The 17,407-nt window shown below is 41.0% G+C and overlaps 1 protein-coding gene across 1 annotated transcript; it reads left to right on the top strand.

Moving 5' to 3' along the window:
• The first annotated feature begins 1,767 nt into the window (after positions 1-1,767).
• Positions 1,768-2,556, top strand: LOC149990278 (sex-determining region Y protein-like). The gene is given in 2 exon segments (XM_090265495.1): positions 1,768-2,336; positions 2,338-2,556. Coding segments are annotated over 2 exon segments (621 nt in total). The 3' UTR covers positions 2,390-2,556.
• The last annotated feature ends 14,851 nt before the right edge of the window (positions 2,557-17,407 follow it).

The following is a 17,407-nucleotide window of genomic DNA, read 5'->3' as shown; positions in this document are numbered from 1 at the left end:
AGTCATATAACACAACAGCGTCTTTACTAAATTTGAGAAATGGGAATTGTTTACCAGTTACCCAGGGTTTGGGGGTCGGGGGTAAGGGAGGAGGAGAGGCATAATTTTACTCTCTGGTATAAAAAAATTAATATTGTAAGAAGTGTTAAATCTTGTATAGAGACTAAGAATCAGCCCTGGTTCTTAGATCAAAGTGGGTTGAAACATCTGAGATCAAAGTGAGTCGAAACATGGTAACTGCACTCAAGGAAACATTAGTAAGATCATTGATATCATATTACAGAGGTATAGCATGCCTCCCTCTCTCCATCTTCTCTAGCTTTGTATGAAACATTGTAACTCCAAATATGACTTACCAGTTATTTTTTCTTTTCCGAAGGTAGGGCTATTTTCACCCCTTTTGTTAATTAAAGCATTGGACAAATACTTCAAGAAACTGCTGTATGCCAATCATTATTCCAAGAGCTGAAAGTTCAAAAACAAATTTTTTTTTATTATTGCTTATATTTTATTGACTTCCCTCCTTCCAAATAATTTCTCCTACCACCCATCTCCTGCTTTTTTTTAATACACTTGTATTATGTATACATGCATATATACACATATAGATCATAAAAATCATTTTATTTGTTTTATCCATTTGAGTGTTCAACTCAGTAGCCTTAAGTGCAGTCGGAATGTTGTGAAACAATCACTTGTATCTAGTTCCAGAACATTTGATTATCCCAGATGGGAACATCGTACCCCTTAGCAAGTTACTTCCCATGCCCTCTCCCCGTAATCCAGTCCTTGAGCACCACTAATCTGATTCTTGTCTCAATCTATGTTTTTGCCTCTTTTGGACATTTGCTATAAATGGAATATGAATCAGTCCGTATGTATCTCTTGTGTGTGGCTTCCTTCACCCAAGATGATGTATCCAAGGTTTATACATGTTGCAGTAGGCAACACTTTTTGCCTTTTGAGTTCAGCTTTGAAGTGGTATACTCTTTAGTCATACAGTAATCAATTTCCAGCTTTACAAAATTTGCTTTTGTGTATGAGTATAATTTAAACATTTGATTCTGCATTAAGATACTTGTTTTAAATTGGGTCAAATAAGAATATGTCCCCACTTTATCTGGATGTTGAATACTGTGTCAGAGGACAGGTATATGAATTATGAGATTAATGCTTGTGTTTTGATGGAATAAAGTAACATTTGTGTGGTTTCTAATACTAATTTATCATAACCTTTAAATTTCATTTGGTTATGGAGGTTATTTGCATGCAATGCAGGAATAATTTCAACTTTATTTTCTTCCAAGTTTGGGGATTATTTGTATTTAATCTGGCTGAGACTTTATTTTCAATAGGTTGTGTTCTGTGCAATCAACGGTTGCTACTCCCATTTTGCGAGTGGTGTGGGGTAAGTTTCCTCCGATTTTATTACATCAAAATACTGTACTTTATTACAATTTCCACGTCTTCCTTCAGGATTTAGAGCCTTCTGCGTGGAGGGTTAAGTGAGGAGTGTATACGCAGCGTGTTGCCATCGAGTAAGAAGTTGGGTTTGGGAGTAAGTGGATTCAGTGGGTTTGGCTGACAGCCGCGAGGTGTTTCAGGGGAGGTATTGGGGGAGGCGAAACAAATGTTTCATCACAGAAGTCACAGTAATGCAGTCTGCTTTAAATAAGGTTTGAATAGCAAGAACATTTTCAGAACAGTTAACACCTTCTGATGTTGCTACCTCTCCATTAATGGTGTAAACTGTTATAGGCGTCTGCTATGTTCAGAGGAATGAACAGCGGTGATGACTACAGTCCGCTGGTACAGCAACAAGCGACCCAGAAGTTGGGGAAAACCGCTTCCCTACTTTGGATGGGCAATGCTAGCTCAAATTATGGGTGTCTAACAGGAGAAAATGGTAGAGACAACTGTCACAACCGTATCAAACGACCCATGAATGCTTTCATGCTGTGGTCTCGAGACCAAAGGCGCAAGGTGGCTCTCGAAAATCCCCAAATGCAGAACTCGGAGATCAGCAAGCGGCTGGGATATCAGTGGAAAATGCTTACAGAAGCCGAAAAAGGGCCATTCTTCGAAAGGGCACAGAGACTACGCGACGAGCATCGAGAGAAATACCCAGACTATAGGTATAGACCCCGTCGGAAGGCCAAGGTGCCACAGAAAAGTGAGAAATCGCTCCCAGCAGACTCCTCTTCAGTACTCTGCAGCCGGGTGCAAATGGACGGGCGATTGTACCCCAGCGCATACACGGATATTTCTACTAAGGCCGCACACTCACGAATGCAAGACCAGCGAAGCCGCTCACAACCCATGAACAGAGCCAGTGAGTTTGCGAGAGGAGCAGGGCAGCGGCTCTACAAGCCTGCGTGACAATCGGTAATCGGCTACGGAGAGGTTCGCTGTTTACAGTAACTTAAGAGTCCGGACCTCCTCATGTTATTTTTGATATCGATGCCCTTGCTCTCGGTAACAAAGCACTGTTCGTCAATTTCACTATACTTTTACCTGTAACATTTTTAAAATAGGGCACGCAGATATCTTTAACATATAAAGAACTAGGGCATTCTGAAATAATTCAGTCTGCGTGTATGCTGCTTGAAAGTACTAGCTTGGTAAGGAAGTATCTTAACACCGCTGAAACTGATTGACTTCGATGGTCATCTGTTTTTCTATTAATGAAACAATGTTTATACCTAATTTTAGTTGTTCTAGTGACTGGCCACTAAACATCTTTACTTGTGTATTGATATTCTGAAAATCGCTAGCATAGGTTAATAGCATTCACTCTCTGTTTTAAATACTGTACCTCACAAATACAGTGGCGGGAAATAGAACCAAAACTGTGCCACAGGGAAAAAACATGTTGCAATTCAATGGAAAATTTTATAGCTGCTAAAGCAGTCTCTTCTACACTACAAGGTCTGTCAATTGGCCTCTCATTTACTTTTGTACTTTTTTTTTTGTAAATTGCAGGTTATTTACAAATAGATAAGTAAAATTTCTTCTTTGGTAGCTTATATTATCTTTCCTCCTCATGTGGGAAGGGAAAAAAAAAAAAGTTTCACCGGCATTTGCATTTCAATTCGTGGACTCCACATAAATCTCCATGCTTTCATGTCACTTTGAATGGATTATAGCATCTATCTGGCAAAATAAAAGCTTTACATAACTATGCTCATTAAAAAAAAAAAAAATCAGTGTGAGACTCATGCTTTTGCCTCTTTTTCTGAAAAATTACTTTTAACATCAATGTACTTGTTCCCATTGTGCCTAACTTTTAATTTTATGGAAAGAAAAATGCAGATGGAATGTTAAGAATATCAACCATTTAGTCATGGAAATAGACGGATAATACGCGAGAGACACAATCCAGTTAATCTGCTGAGATGTGAGTAAAAATTTAAACCAGAGGCGATATAAATTTTGCATATAGGCTACACTAGAAAGCCAGCAGTTTGAAAAGAAAAGCAGAGTTTTTAGACTCAAAAATAAACATATAGCACATATCAACGTCAACTTTCCAATAAGTATATTCCAAAAAATTTTAAAACATTGCCTCAAATGATGAAACTCAAACATTGAAATAGTGTGTATTTTGAACTAAATGTCATTATTTTAAAAGGAATTTGGGCTTTAAAAAGGAGTTAACTTTGCAGACAGATTTGTTCTAAAAAGAATTTTGGTTCTCCTGAGATTTATGCCAAATAAATGAGAACTGTATATTGCAATAACCTTTAAGCAACTGCCTAAACTGCAGGATGTTTGAAATATGTTATATATATTTTATATTTTACATATTTGTGTTTATATTTAAATCCTCTCTCTTTTTTGAGTGAATGCTCTCTTTTATTGAGCTATATATAATTCACATACCATAAAAGTCACCATTTTACAGTGTACAATTCAGAGTGTTTTGTGTATTCACCAGGTCATGCAACCAAATCACCACTAATTCTAGGACATTTTAATCACTTAAAAAATTACAAAACCTAGCATCTATTAGCATTCACTCCCCATCCTTGCTATGTACTTTCTGTTTCTATGAATATGCCTGTTCTGGACATTTTCATGTCAGTAGTCCTACGACATTTGACCTTTTGTGCCCGACTTCTTTTACTAGGCAAAATGTTTCTGAGATTCATCTATGTTGCAGCATGTATCAGTATTTTCTTCCTTTTCATAGCTGAATGATATCCCTTTGTATGGGTATACCACATTTTGTTTATCCAGGCATCAGGTGGTGATGGACATTTAGGTAGTTTCCACCTTTTGGCTATTATGAGTAATGCTGCTGTGAACACTCATGCCCAATTTTTTTGTTTTGTTTTTTTGTTTTCTTTGTTTTTAACGTCTTTTAGGCATATGCCTACGAGTGGAATTTCTGGCTAATTCTATGTCTCTTTGAGGAACTGCCAAAACTGTTTTCCACAGTGGCTGCACCTTTATATTCCCACCAGGGATGTACGAGTGTTCCAATTTCTCTATATCCTGCTAACACTTGTTATTTTCCTTCCCCATCCAACGTCCCCCCCCCCCTTTTAATGGTTGCCCTCCAAGGTGGTAAAGTGGTACCTCATTATGGTTTTGATTTGCGTTTTAAAAAATGCCTAATGAAGAGATGTTCAGCATCTTTTCCTGTGCTTGTTGGCCATTTGTTTACTTTCATTGGAGAAATGTTTATTGCAGTCCTTCCTTATTTTTTAATTGGGTGGTTTGTCTTTATTGCTGTGATGGTATAAGAGCCTCTTATCTAGTCTGTATGCTAGGTTTTTACCTGACATATAAGCTATTGTCTCCCAATATGTGGGTTGTATTTTTTCTTTTTCTTTTCTTTTGACTTTTTAATTTTTCAGTTACAGTTTTCATACAATATTATATCAGTTTCAGGTGTATACTCCAGTGATCAGACATTATATAGCTTACTAAGTGACCATCCCAATAAACCTCATACATATCTAATTTCATACATAGTTTAAAAGTTGTCTTTAAACATGCCAATAAATAACCTCTGCTCTGACCTTCACCGTCAAAATTCAATTTCCTTTTCTTAAACTCCAAATAAATAAAAATATAAAATATACTTTTTAGCATTTTTTGGCTTAAAATAATTTTAGTGTCCTCTTTTTATAACAACAACAACAACAACAACAAATGACAGCAATAACTAAACCTACCTCACTGGGATGTTGTGAAGAGTAAATAATTTCAGGTTTACAAAGATCCAAGGAGTAAATGTACAAAGGCTACTTAGAACAGAGGTCAGCAGCGGTAAAGAACTGTGAGTCATTATTAACATGAAAATAATCTCTCTATCCAGGAAATATCATAGTGGAAGACTAATGTAGATATCCATCACTGGTTTACTTAAATAGATGATCATTCATTAACCATTGAACCAGGTAATAGGCTTCCCACCCATATAAAATTTCACTGTTTTTTTTTTTTTTATATGTGCATAGCTCTGTTTCTGATGCTTCGTTTAATTTGAGAGATGACTCTAATGTTTTAATTAATGCTTGATTTCAGGTTAGCTTAGGTAAAGGAAAAAGTCAGCCTGGTTGTTGTGGCACAGTGAATTTAGTGCCCGCTTGGGAGCCTAAAGGTATTGGGGTCGATTCCCAGACAGGGGATGGACCTGTGTTGCATTATGGGCTGGCTCCCTGGTTGGGAACGTGGGAGAGGCAACCCATTGATGTTTCTCTCACACACGAATGTTTCCTTATGACTCTTTCTCTAAAAATAAATAAAATCTTAAAACAAACAAACAAACAAAAAAAAGGTCAAGTATAATCTACAAGAGACAAATCTTGAATATCCAGGTTGATGAGTTTTAACAAATGTTTATACCTGAGTAACTAGCATCCCAAGTAGGTCATAGACTATCTCCATCATTTCTAAAACCCTTAAAATTTCCTTTGCCCCAGTGCCATCAATTTCCCCCAATAACGGCATAGTTTCTGCCATAAGAGATTAGTTTTGCCTGAGCTTGAACTTCATATATACACAACCACTTAGTAAATGTTTGTATAAACCTACCACATTTTATGTAAACTCTTTAATGTTGCCTGGGTTGTTTGGGGTTTCAGGGTTTTATTAATAAAGGTGCGATGAACAGTGAAGTTCAGGTCTCTGATTAGACATATGTTCTCAGTTCACTTGGGTCAGAGATACTTGGGAGTAAAATTTCTGAGTCACGGGATATCTGTACGGATAAATTTTGTTCAAACGTTACCAGATGTTTTCCAGAGTTTTTATGCCATTTTATGATTATACCAGCAATTTACAAGGTTTCCATGCTTGCTCAGCAAAATTTGGAATTATTTGTCTTGAATTTTAACCATAAAATGGGTGTGTGTAGCGACAGTTAAGACAGCTGTAAACCTATGGTTATTTTCTGCTGGGCAAGACTTCCCTCATTACTGTTCCCCTACAAAATTTTTAGGTTATACATGGTTTTGTTCAGCTTTAACATATCTGGTGTTCTTTAAAATCTCTATGCTGCCTCATAAAATCGAAAAATTCTGCTGACCTCTTGAATGAGGCCAGACCTAACTGGCAGACTAAATTAGGGAGATCAATAGCAAAAGTGTGTTGTGAAAACAAAAGGAGCAGTTCTAGGATGGTGTTTGGTAGCCTTTAAAGGTGCTCTCCCTGTTTGTCTAGAAACTTTTTGCAAGACTTTGGGGGTCGGGGGGGGGGGTGGTTGCTGTTTCTTTTGTTGCCTAATTAAAAAATGACTCTTGCACCTCCTCTTCCTCAAAGCATTTCTTTCAGAAAACTTTGAAATTCTTTCTTGGGTTCACTGAGATGTATGTAAATTTTTGGAAGGGCTAATTAAGCCTCTTGGCAGCAGTTCACCCAGAAAAGTCTTCTTTAATGGCCTTGCAATTCCATCTCTTTGAAATGCAAACATCAGTGAAAGTAGTGCCTTGAAATCTCCTTGTCGGTAGGAGTTTGGTGTGGGCACCTGGCCTTAAGCTGTAACCACCAGTTTGTCATAAAGGTGGGAGAATATTCCTTTAGATAAAGATAATTAGCTAACCTCAGTTTAACTAAAGTTTGGCATGACTAAGTGTTTTAAAATGTTGGGCAATGGTTTAGTTCAAAAAGCAAAATTGGACTATCAAACCCACTTCCAGTATTTACTAATTTTTCTCTGTTGAAATATAAAACAAAAATAGAAATGACAATGTTTTGTATTCGTGTTGCATGCTAAGGTAAGTGGGCCTAACAAAAATTCTTTTCAACTGTGCAATGTTGCTTTCCCTTGTATGGCAAGAGAAAGCTCCTTTTCATTAAAACAAACACTTGACAATACATGGAATCTACATTATACCAAAAATTGCATTTATTCTTAGTCCACAATGAAAATAAAGAAGACTGGGATCATGTTGAGAAAGAAACCGTTTTACTTCTTCTTAGTGGAGCCTAGAGGTGGGCAACCTCATATAAATCGTGTCATACGTATAAGCATTGTTTTAATGTTTAAGGGACCTTAGAATTTACTTAATATTTTAAATATCTGCATGTACTTTAAACATCCTTGCCCACTTGTCAGACAACAAATATCTAGGGGCCTCAAGGGAAAAATTACAAACTCTAAAGGTTAATAAAAAGGCAGAGTTTTTTACACATGCTTATACCCCCAACTTTGTAGAGGTATCTTTTGTTTTTTATTGAAGTTATTGAGATGACACTGGTTAACAGAATTAGAAAGGTTTTAGGTGCACAATTCTACAACACATCATCTGTACACTTAATTATGTGTTCACTGCCACAAGTGAGGTCTTCGTCCATCACCATTTATCCGCAATACCCCATCCACCACCTCCACCTGCCTCCTCCCACCCTTTCCACCAATCACCATGCTGTTGTCCATGTCCATTAGTGTGGTACATTTATACAGTGGAATACTACTCGGCAATAAAAAAGAAAGAAGTCTTACCCTGAATATTATAATAATCCAGCCAGGGTACCATATGATTTCACTCATATGTGAAACCTGATGAACAAAGTAAACTGACAGACTCATAGATAGAGTGCAGGATGGAGGCTGGATGGGGGATGGGGGAGTGAAGGAATTGAGGGGGGGGAATAGAGATATCTTTTAAAAGAAAAGACAGGGACTTAACCTCTCCCCGTACTTCCCCTCCCCAGTGTTATTTCTATTACCTGTGCTATAAAGTCAACAAAATATTTCAAGCATGTAAGTAATTTAACATTGTCACGTTGGGGCATTTATAAAATGCAATTTCAAAACCATTTTCTTAGTGGGTAAATACTTTCAATTAACTGCAATTGACACAGAAACTTTTCTGTAGTGACGTCTTCTTTTCACACAGTAACAAACACCTGTTAACAACTTTCATGGCTCAGGAACCTCATCATTTTAATATGACCTGTTACGGTGGATGGTGACAGAGGCTGTGAAAAAAATTCACAAAGAGAAGAAAGTGCAGAGAGTAAAGGTTATATTTTTACTTTCCCAAGGGTGAGAAAAACCTAGGTACAGAGATATGCAGCAGACCGGGGGTGGGGGTGGGGGTGCTTTGGGCTTTTGTTGGGTAATGGGGTTGTTGTAGTGCAGGATGTTTCAATTAGGCTGCAACTTGTTTTGTGGTTATCTTTGGGTGCAGGGTCTTGTCACCTGGTGGTTGTGGTCTGATATGTCCTGTTGCTTATGTCCCTGTCCTGGAGCCTCTGCACCTTCAGGGTGCTTCCAGTAACTTTGTAGTCCTGAGGATAAAGACTCATAAAAAAGTTAGGGTCGGTCATGCCTTTGGGGGTTTAGATAGCTCTTGAGAGAGGGTCTGAAAAAGGGGACTTTTGTCCTATTGTTACAGAAAGGGGGGTGTCCAAAAAACCCCAGAGCTTGCAGCTGGGGGATGGGAAAAGGAAGCAGCTTTCAGGATGCCTTCACATGCCTGTGGCAGGTGGTTGGTGTCTTTGTTACACAAAATGGATTTAATGCATCCAAGGCCTCAGGTAGATGGGAGGGGTCTTGGACCAGGGGATGGTACGGGAAGAACACACAGCGCCTGCATGAGGTTCTGTGAATGGTAAGAACTGAGTGACATGCCCACTGCATCACAGGATGCAGTCAGGGATTTAAAATTAATTGGCAGACATTTTAACCAGACTGACCATGCGGTTTTGAGAACCTGGCTCTCGATGCAGATTACAAAGAAGGAAAAACTCCATGCAGTTTACAAGGAGGGTGAGAATCCACGAGGTTTTGGATTAAAAGCTGGTGGACACCACAACACAGAAAGGCCTTCCCAATCAGAATTGAATGACTGGCAGCTACTGGTAAAGCTGAACTGTGTTTAGAAAGTAGGGAAACGGTATCTTTAACTTTTCTAAAATTAGCCTGGTTTGGTAGGGAGAGGCAGAAATTTGTGTTTGTGGGCGCTTTAAGGAACATAAGACTTAACAGCAGAAATCCGCAAATCTGAATCTATATAGCTATTAAATAAATAATTCTTTTTCTTTTCACTAGACTCTGGTATTGAGAGTTATAATTCTGGCAGTGAGAAATTGGGCCCCTAAGTAAACAGCCCGAGAGTTCTGTTTCAACTGGAGCAGCCCAGGGGTTCTGTAACACTATTATGTCCTTTTCTCCCTTTTTCCCCCTTTGGATTCTCACTGGCCTCACTCAGCACCCTGATTGGCCTGCCTCTTTTAACCTTGGCACCTCCACTACCTTAACCATTAAGCCCTCACAATAATGAGGTTCTGTTTGGCATGAAATAATCCTAAGAGTAAAGCCTCGGGTCTGTTTGTTACTAAGCAAAGCAGGGCGCATTCATGTGTATGAACCAACAACTAGTGTTAAGAAAAACAAGTCTTTATTTATGACATTCCAATCCTGGGGGCAGAAGCTGGGAGCACTCCTGCTCGGGAGCCCGGTTCTCCTACCGTACCCACCCCTTCCCTTGCTCCCCAAAGGGCTATAAATCAAAACCAAACCCTATAGTTCCCCACTCCTTATCTGTCAGCTCTCTCCTTCAGGATCTGGGTTATGAAACTGCTGGGGGACTCAAATGTTGGAAAATTTTAGTTTAAGGCAATAGCTAATAAGCTTGGCAATCAATGTACATAAAAAGCTATTGTTTCAGGAACTGAAGGTGCCAGGAGACCATAAACAGTTCCACCTTTGTGCCTCAGGAGAACTGCAAGCAATCAACATGATATGTGAGCCATTGTACCCAGGACTCAGATGAAAGAATGCTGCAGTTTTTATCTGATTAACATTTTCCCTGAATTCCAAACCCCTTACCTGTCAGAATATGGAGGCAGCTAGAATGCACACCTGGACTTTCGGAATATGCTAATCAACCTGGCCCTGGACTTAGCCATTCCCAACGATGTGCTGATGGACTTAGCAGTTCCTGAAAGATGTGTTGATGAACTGAAACCATTCCCAGGGGAAATGGTAATGGACCTAGACCGATATGTTAACTAACTTGGTGTGTGGGTAGGGGAGAGGGGAGCGGAGGCGAGCGATTGGGATGTAAAATAATTTACTGAATATGTTGATAAGCAAACACACCTTCACCACAATGTGTGGTTGACAAGTATAAAAAAGGTGCCCGCAGAAGTGCAGGTGGGACTCCTATGGGCCCACAAGGAGGACCGGGAGTCCTCATTCCCCATTCCCCATTCTCCATCCATTCCCCATCCATTCCCCATTTCCCATTCATTTCCCATTCCCCTTATTCCTATGGGCCCTTGAGTTGGTCTGGGGGCTGCCTCTCCCCTTTCCCCCCCTTCTCCCACTTTTTCCTCAATAAACCCATTGCCAAATTCCACAGTGCTCTCCAGGTGATTTCTCAGAGCAAGGCTGCCCTGACATTACCTACAGTTTCCTTTTCCTTATAAAAAGGGTCCATTTATAATGTAATTTAAGATGGTCTGTTAGAGCACGAACCCACTGCCTCTCAGATTACCAGTCATCTGAATAAAGCACCCATAAAGATTCAACTTCTTTCTCTGCTTATTATGTCTGGTAGATAACAGGCAGCACAAACACCAGCTTTTCCGTATTCAAAAGTAATATAATATTGCATGACAACTGTGATTGGAAAATATAAATGTCAAAAAGAATAAAAAAGAAAGCATGTGCTGTGTTGCACTGGATCATGGTGAAGTCCATGAAAGGCACAAGTCCTGAGACAGTGTCCTTTCCATATGTCCCAAGTTCCAAGATTCCAGATAGAGTCTGGGCCTGCAAGGTGGAGTCCTTGTTGGCTTTGGAGTCAGCTGGAGTAGGCATGATCAAAGCAGCAGCATGCCTGCTTTCTTACTAGCCCAGGCTGCATGGCTGGATCCTGACTCCAGACAGCCTAGTTGCTTGCTGCTTCCCACATGGCTGCTACAACCTGATCCTACATCGTGGCAGCCACATCCATCATGCTTCTCCTCTCTCAAGGCTACCTGGCCTTCTTTTATAAACTCCGGGGCATAGCACAGCTATTATCTAGCTATCACCTTGCCATGGATATACAAAGTACCTTCAAAGCTGTTCTATTTCCTTCCCCCCTCAGAACCATGGGCTGTGGGAAATATCTGCACCCTGTTTCATTTTTGTCAGAACATGGAGGCAGCTAGAATGCACACCTGGACTTTCGGCATATGCTAATCAACCTGGTCCTGGATTTAGCCATTCCCAAAGATATGTTGATGGACTTAGCAGTTCCCAAAAGATGTGTTGTTGAACTGAAGCCATTCCCAGGGGAAATGATAATGAACCTGGCCCGATATGTTAACTAACCTGGTGGAGGTGGTGGGGTGAGCAATCAGATGTAATTGACCTGCTGAATATGTTGATAAGCAAACTCAACCTCACCAAAATGTGTGGTTGACAAGTATAATAAAGGTGCCTGCAGAAGTGTGGGTGGGACTCCTACGGGGCCGACGAGGAGAACCAGGAGTCCCCGTTCCCCATTCCCCTTGCTCTTACAGGCCCTTGAGTTGGTCCAGGAGCTGCCTTTCCCCTTCCCCACCTCTTCCCTCAATAAACTCATTGCCTAATCCCACAGTAGTCTCCGGGCGATTTCTCAGAGCAAGGCTGCCTGGACATTTAGGTGCCAAAACCCAGGAGGGGCTCTGAGAGCGGTCAACAGCAGCTTGAGGGCAGGGGAGCAGTGGGCTGCGGCAGCATGTCCCAGGCTTACCCATTGACTCGCCTGTTGGAACCCTCGTACCCCTACTCCCGCACCTTGCTCAGAGACCTGCCGGTCTCATGACTTCCACCTCCGTCCGGAGCCTTTGCCATGGCCTGCCCTCCATTCACACCGGACACCAACTAGTCGAGTTTTGTCTCTTTGGGTGAGTCTCTCTCTCGTCAGGTTGACTGTCTTGTTTCTGAGCCTACTGTGGCTCTGCGCGAAAATCCTAGGCCTAGGTCGGTCTTCCTTGGGGCCTTGCGTCTTGCCTCATTGGGCTTCCACCGGCGGTTGGGGACGCCCACGCCGTTGGCAAGTTTGTTTCGAGCCTTTGTGCCCTGGAGCCTTTGAGCTCCCTTGGACTTCCAGAGGCGGCTGGGGACGCCCTCCTCCTGGACAGTTCTCTCGAGGTCTTTGTGCCTCGTAGAATCAGAGGCTTAAGTGGGGACACCCCTTAACTCTCCTGATTCACCTAGTCTCAGGCTCACCCTCTGGGTCGTTACACTCAGTGAAGCATATCAGTCCCTACTAAAAGAGCTAATTTCTCTCTCCATTGTTACCTAACCTCCAGATTCTTACTGATCTCGAAAATTCTCTCAGGCATAACGGCAAATGGCCCGAAGTCCCATATGCGGAGGCTTTTTAAAAATTCTTCACAGCAGACCATCCCTTTGCTCCTCCTTCTCCCCCCCTCCAACTTATTCTCCTTCAACTGACCTCCGCCTACATTTCCTCTGTGTCAAAAAGCTCCCCTGACCACCCCCATTTCTATCTACTTTACAAAGTAGTTGCTGTGTTGTTTTCCAGCCACGTGACCTTCTAATCGCCTAGCAGGAGGTGACACTACACTACTCCTTGCCTGCCTAACTCAAGGCTTGACAAAAAGCTGTAAAAAGTTTTTCTTATATTCGCTTTTTAAAAGCTAAGGTTCTGTCTAGTAAAATAATTATGTATTGTGGTATATTACTCAAATACTTAACTAATATTCAAAAATTCATATCTCTCAATGCTAAGAACTAAATTTTTGTCAGCCTATTAATGTTGTATACTTTTTATTATCACTTTAAATAAATAGTCAATATCATATCATAATATATATTCCTTAAATCAATTGTTTGACAATATTTCCAAAATTTTAAATTTTAAAAACTTTTTTTTCTATAACTTGGAGGTATTTCAAAGGGCTCTTGAAATAGCTCAAGGATTTATTATTTTCTTCTTACCAAAAAGAAGAAAACTCTAGACCAATCAGGCTTAATACATTTTAAAATACTTGTAAAAAGCTTTGTCAAATAAAAAAAGTTACAAAAATCTCCAAAAGTTTACAAAATCCTAATCATTTATAATTCTAATAATTATTTTAAAATATAATATTGCAGATTGCATATATTACAAAGCAGCTAAGCATGTAAGTCCTAAATAGTCTATGTAAATTAAAAATAGAAAAAAGTGACACTTTTAAACTCCAGTCATTTCTCAGCTGCAGCCTTTCTCTCCAGCCTCTCCCCTGAAAGAGCAGGGCAGGAGTGGAGTGGCCATTCTAAGGCAGGAGCTCTTAAAAGTCACCAAAAGGTAAATAAATGGGCCAGATAAAACAATGAAAAAACTCCTAAAAAAAAAAAACCTAAAAAAAATTAGAGAAAGGATGGAGAAGCAGAAGTTTGTTTAAAGCTGCAGGATATCTCTGCAAACCTAGGCACTTCTAGCTGCTAGATAGTGAGTTTGAGTATAGTCTTTCACAGTGTGGAAAAAAAACAAGGGTTGGAAGCATGTTATGGTTAAATCTAAAGAAGTAAAAGGTATTTTTAGAAAGTGTGTGAATATTGCAGAAGGTCTGTGGAAACTTGTAAATATAAATGAAAAAGGGTGTGAAAGTTTGAACTTGAAGATAAAAAGAAACCTCAGCTGCTTATTTTCTAATCTTCTGTTTCTGCTATGGAAAGAAAATCAAGGTTTCCCAGGGAGAGTTAAAGGTATATAGAAGTTTTGTTAGATGGTTATAATAATGGAAAATATAGGGCACAGAGATGCAATTTTGGTGAGTATTAGTGTTACAGAAGTGGGGTGTCCAAAAACCCCCAGAGCTTGCGGCTGGGGGATGGGGAAAAGGAAGCAGCTTTCAGGATGCCTGCACATGCCTGTGGCTGGTGGCTGGTGGCCGGTGTCTTTGTTACATAAATGGCTTGGATGCTTCCAAGGCCTCAAGGAGGTGGGAGGGGTCTTGGACCAGGGGATGGTATGGAAAAAGCACACAGAGCCTGTGTGAGGTTCTGTGAATGGTCAGATGCATCACAGGATGCAGTCAGGGATTTAAAAATAAATGGCAGACGTTTTAACGGGACTGACCATGCGGTTCTGAGAACGGACAGACCATGCGGTTTTGAGGAGGGGGCTGACCACGCGGTTTAACTGGGGACACATTGGCCATGCTGTTTTAAGAGGGTACACCATGCTGCTTTAAGAAGGGAAAACTCCATGCAGCTTACAAGGAGGCTGAGAATTCACGTGGCTCTGGATTAAAAGCTGGTGGACACAACACAGAAAGGCTTTCCCAATCAGAATTGAATGATTGGCAGCTACCGGTAACGCTGAACTGTGTTTAGGAAGTAGGAAAACGGTATCTCTAACTTTTCTAAAACTAGCCTGGTTTGGTAGGGCAAGGCAGAAATGTGTGTTTGTGGGTGTTTTAAGGAACATAAAACTTAACAGCAGAAATCCGCAAATAATCTTAATCTATATAACTGTTAAATAAACAGTTCTTTTTCTTTTCACTAAACTCTGGTATTGAAAGTTATGATTCTGGCGGGGGGCAATCGGGCCCCTAAGTAAACAGCCTAAGGGTTTTGTTTCAATTGGAACCACCAGGGGTTCTGTAACATTAGGACAAGTATTTTCCTTCCTCATTTACATTTTTCTCCCTACCTAATCTCTCCAGAATTTGGCTTTCTGAGGGAGTGAGTGATGGCTCCACATTTCTTTTCATGGAACTAATAAGACAGGTTGTTAACAGGGGTTTTGTCAATGGAGGATTTGACTGGAATGTCATGCCTGAAGGAGGTGTTCCTGGGCTCTGGTTGTTACCAGAAAGCCCCAAGGAACTGAGATTGACTTTCAAAGCCGATGAAAGCCCACGAGAAAAAGCCTGCTACCTTGGTGGGTGGTGCGATTCGTAGCAATCTTTCATGAGAAGGAATGAAGGTTGCTTTCCTGAAAGATGGCTAAAAAGAACCTTAAAGCACAATGGAAAACCTCAAGGACTGGAAAGAAGCAGGCGTTTACAGGCGAGGCCTGGTGGCTGGTGTGTGGCTCAGCTTCTGTGCCTTGAAGGGCACAGTCAATCTGAAGGTTCCTTGTGTAAAGAAAAGTGGACTTATAGATCATATGTGATCAATGGCTGCTCTCGTTGTGTTCATGCAAATAAACAGGCTAAATTAAAACTGGACTTAATGCAGTCCCTTTAGTGACAATGAGGATGATCTTAAGGAGAAAAATTGTTATTTAAGGCAAATCACAATGCTCACTGGGAGACTATAGACTAGTGCAGTTAACTGTCTTCAAAGTTTATTTTCATTAGGAAGTTAAAACTGGGTTTGTGACATCAGAGATGCTCTATATACAAGAAAAAAGAAAAAAGAAAAACAAAAGAAAATCTTTTGAATTGCAGCTGTTAAACGTCATTCCAAAAAGAAGGCTTTGAACTAAATGTCTTCCCAAGACAGTCTTACAGACTCAGTGAGTGACTGGTTTGTAAGTTGTGGTATAAATTAACAATTCTGCACAAGTTTGCTCATTGCAGGTTTGTCTATCCGCCTGACCCATTCCAGCCAGGGGACTGAGTCTTACTAAAGACCTGGAAGACTCAAGGCCCTGACTACCAGCTGGCCGAACAATAGACTGTCCTATCCTGTGCACAATGCATTCTTCCTGAAGCTGATGGGAATCAAATACTGAATCCACCACACAGTGTTACAGAGTGAAAGGGTGTTCTTTCACATGGTGCCATGGTGTAAAGTCCAACAACTAGTGTCGAGGAAAACAGGTCTTTATTTACAATATTGCAACCTGGGGAGAACAGTGAGCACTTCAGCTCAGAGCCCTGTTCTTCCATGGGACCCAGCACTTCCCTTGATCCCCCAAAAGCTAGAAGCCAAAAACATGCCCAGAAGTTCCCCATCCCTTATCTGTCAGCTGTTTCCTTCAGAATCTGGGGTACGATGCCATCAGCTTCCGTATGAGTCCAGGAAAACACGTGCCATGTTGCACTGGATCACGCATGGTTCTCCCGTTGTCCTTTCAAAGCTGCATGGAGATCTCCTGCCTTCCTTGCAAACTGTGTGTGTCTCCTTTCCTTCTCTCAAAGCTACATGGAGACCTCCTCTTCTCAAAACCGCATGGAGAACTTAGCTAAAATGTCTGCCACCTATTTTTAACCCCCTGGCTGTGTCACGTGATGCAGTGGGCATGGTAACCGGTTCTGACCATTCACAGACCTTATTCAGGCTCTGTGTGCTCTTTCTGTACCATTCCATGGTCCAAAACCCCGCCCACCTTCTTGGGGCCTTGGAAGAACCAAATCCATTTGCATAACAAAGACACTAGCCACTAGAAACAGGCATGCGGAGGCATCTTAAAATCTGTTTCCTTCCCCCACCCCCCAACCCACAGGCTCTGGGGATTTTTGAAGACCCCCACTCTGTAACAACAACATCATTGTTAATTATACTATTTTATCCATAGGGCAATCAATGCAGCTACAGCACAGGCAAACCCACTCAGACATAATGCTGAGAGATTACTGCTACCAGCCCATTCACCAGGCTGAGACATACACCACTTGAACGGGAGTAAAAACCCCACAACCACTTCTTACACCTTTGCTAACACTACTTTCAGCTCTCATTCTAGGACCCTGCCTCCTGCGACTCCTTGTCAGCTGCAGGAACAGCACAGACAGCTCACACCATCATACTCCTGTTTACTCCTCAGTTCGAACCCATGCCAGCACAAGAAACATCAGAAATATAAACACGGAGGGCAATGTACACTTTTAACTACACCCATATGTCAGCACGAAGTAGTCGGAATGACTGCCACATCCTTTTCCCCTAAACCCTCCATCTGTGACCCTGGACATGTCAGCATCATTCTTTTTATTACAAACAAAAGACTGGAAATGTCAGAACATGGAGGCAGCTAGAATGCACACCTGGACTTTTGGTATATGCTAACCA

Source organism: Furipterus horrens, unplaced genomic scaffold (genome assembly GCF_987537825.1).
Source record: "Furipterus horrens unplaced genomic scaffold, mFurHor1.1.pri manual_scaffold_19, whole genome shotgun sequence".
In the NCBI taxonomy this organism is placed as follows: Eukaryota; Metazoa; Chordata; class Mammalia; order Chiroptera; family Furipteridae; genus Furipterus; species Furipterus horrens.
The sequence above is the reverse complement of the archived record's forward strand: the minus strand, read 5'-3'. Positions and strand labels throughout refer to the sequence as shown.